Raw genomic sequence first — 3,012 nt, forward strand, 5'->3', positions numbered from 1 at the left:
TTTTTTTTTTTTGGTTCTAGGTTATTCTTAATAATTCTGAGGAACAAGAGGAGATGAGAAGCTTCTCAGGACCGCTGATTAGGTAAATCACTGTAAGAGCTGCTGAGTTAAGGGCTTTTGAAACCTGGAAAATCTTCCTGTTCAAATAAGCATTATGGGGATTTATTCTTAGTTTCCTTAGAAAAAAAATGTCTATTCCTGTTGGAGTAGAATTCTCTGTGCTACAAAATAGAGCCAAATGTGGCCTGAGCCATTTTGACAAGCTATTTGACAGTTGAAAGACAGAAAGAAAAATTAGCCGAATGGTTTAGAAATCTAAAATTGGTTCCATTTTGCAGAGGTTACAGGGTAGAAAGTTTTAGTGTTCCCTGTACTTGACAGATAGTACAAAAGTGGAGCACAGCCTGGGAGATCATAGACAAGTGGATCACAGTGGAAAAATTTTTTTGCAACACTGGCTTTTAAAAATTTTTTTTATTTTAATAGTGGCTTTTTTTCTTGAGAGAGAAATAACGTCCTGAGCTTCAAGGTAGTGGTCGGTGTGCAAGTCTGCCCTCTTCAGGACTGATCTGGAACTGCTTTTAAATTCCTAGTCAAGTTTCTGATAAATATTCAGGAAGCCTTTGTTGTGGAGTCCTGGCTGGGTGTCAGAGGACTTGAGGCCCAGGTCCAGGCATCCTCCTAACATGGTAGTGGTGCCAACATGGTTGGACACGTCAGTTAGCTCTTTCTGAGCCTTAGTTTTTCCTCTGAGAAATGGTATAACACCCATTCTGCCTACTCCCAGGTGGTGGCTGTGAGATTCAAGTGAGATTATGCACATGGAACCCTTTAAATATCATCATACTATATAAATGTATTCTTTTCCTGAAGCTCCCCCTCCAAGAAAGTCCCCATATAGTATTTTGACAGCTCCTTCAAGTAAAAAATGAGTGTTGTCTCTATGTCTTACACACAGGTATACGGATGTGGGGCACAGCACTGAATGGGGTATTCAAATACTGGGGTACTGGACCCAACCTGGTTTCAATTTTATTGGATGATCTCTAGCAAATAATAATGCCCGTTTATTGAACACTTAATATATGCCATACAAGTTGCTAATTTATTTTTGTGTAGAGGTATGTTCTTGTATTGTCCCTGTTCTACCAGGAAGTGACTATCCTGCAGTTACAGACATTACCCAGCCCTGGGTTGTCAGGCTGATGTCTGAACCCCAGCCAAGCCAGCACCTGCACACTGTTGGAGGAGCCTGGGTCTGGAAGAGGGGAAGGTCTGCCTGCTCACTTTTTGCTCCCTGAAATCTTTCCATAGGGAAGATGTGCACAAGGTGGATATCATGATGTTTTGCCAGCAGAAAGCAGCTCAGAGCCACAAATCTGAGACACTGAGAAGCAGAGACGCAGCTCTTTTGTGGCAACTGTTGGTTCTCCTCTGTCGCCAGAATGGGGTAGGTTACTGCTTTGAAGGGAGAGCAGGTGCAGGCTGAACTGAAATTTAAGTCCTCATGGGATAGCTAACAATTCAGTTTATGGCATGATTATTTATGAAAAGCAATATTAAAGAAGCAGCAAATTGCCCCAAGAGAAAAAATTGCTCAAATGTCAACATCAGTTTGCTAACTTGAACCTTTCCCCAGATGTTCTTCTCCCCTGGCCTGAGATTATGGAACAGCTCTTGGTTATTGCACCAGCCAGATAATACACCTGTGAAATTGTGGTAACCTTTGTGGCTCCTGACAGGCAGAAAATAACGATGATAGTGAAGGTGAAGTGTGAAATACAGCAATCCAAGAAAAGACTGCCTTGTGTTTACATAATTGACCTCCTTTTGAAGAAGGCAGATGCTCTCATGTCTTCCTTCTCTGGCCTGGGCTGCCAGCATGAGGACTAATAGGCTTTTCCCCCAGGATGACCCTCTTTGCCTTACAGTCCATGGTGGGGTCTGACATAGCTGAGCTGCTGATGCAAGATTGCAAGAAGCTAGAGAAGTACAAGAGGCAGACCCCAGTGGCTAACCTCATCAACCTGACCGACGAGGACTGGCCAGTGCTGAGCTCTGGGACCCGGAACTTGCTCACCGGGGAGATCCCACCCAGTGTGCAGACGCCTGCACAGATTATGGAGAAATTCACTAAACTGCTCTACTATGGAAGGAAGAAGGCAAGTATACCCTTTCCCCATACTTGTTTTAAAAGAAATAACTGCCATCCCTCCCTATCGCTCACCCCTCCTCCAATGATATGACTAATATACTCTAATTTTAGAGAACATGTGAGAAGCTCAGAAAGGTACAAAGAAGAAAATTAAAACACTCATAATCCTACCATTAAAAGTAACACCTGTTAACATTTTGATATATTTACTTCCACCATTTTTCTATGCATATATGTTAAAAATAAAATAAAATTACATATACAATTGTTTATCTTTTTAACTTAAGATTATATGGTGAAATATCCCTATGGCATTAAATATGCTCCAATTAAAAAAATGCTTTACCATATTCTGTCATGTGAATATATCATATTTTATTTAACCAATCCACTATTGTTGAATATATAGGCTATCTACAGTTTTGTTAACCATTATAAATTATACCATTCGAACGTCTTGTTACATAAGTCTTTGGCTGATCTTCTTTTATTTTGTTAGGCTAGATTCCTAGAAGTGGAATTATTGTGTTGAAGCTATACATTTTTAAAAGGTTTGTCATGTATTCACCAGATTAGTTTCCAGAAAGTCTGTTTACACGTGATGTTCTTGCTGCTGTACCCAAGGTGTGCCTACCAATATTGAATACTTTAATCGAACAGATGAAGAGTGATGTTTTCTTTAATTTTGAAATCGTTTGCACTTTAAAAACTTCATAAAATAAATTTAAATACTTGAAGATATGATTAAAATCAGTTTGAATCAATTTTATTCAAAAATCGAAAGATAAAAAGGATATATATATATATAAAATAGGAAAATGACCCTTCATGTACCCAATTTCTTTCTCTAAAATATC

General features: G+C 39.3%; 1 protein-coding gene across 1 annotated transcript in view; it reads left to right on the forward strand.

Annotated features, from left to right (window-relative positions):
* The window catches only part of SEC16B (SEC16 homolog B (S. cerevisiae)), a 42,198-nt gene that overhangs the window by 8,440 nt on the left and 30,746 nt on the right, over window positions 1–3,012 (forward strand). Inside the window, exons 8-10 of the mRNA XM_008571820.1 lie at window positions 21–82; window positions 1,315–1,450; window positions 1,932–2,162. Of these exons, the coding sequence (XP_008570042.1) occupies window positions 21–82; window positions 1,315–1,450; window positions 1,932–2,162 (429 nt within the window). The remainder of the gene's footprint in view (window positions 1–20; window positions 83–1,314; window positions 1,451–1,931; window positions 2,163–3,012) is intronic.

This window comes from Galeopterus variegatus, unplaced genomic scaffold (genome assembly GCF_000696425.1).
Source record: "Galeopterus variegatus unplaced genomic scaffold, G_variegatus-3.0.2 Scaffold724, whole genome shotgun sequence".
Lineage (NCBI taxonomy): Eukaryota > Metazoa > Chordata > Mammalia > Dermoptera > Cynocephalidae > Galeopterus > Galeopterus variegatus.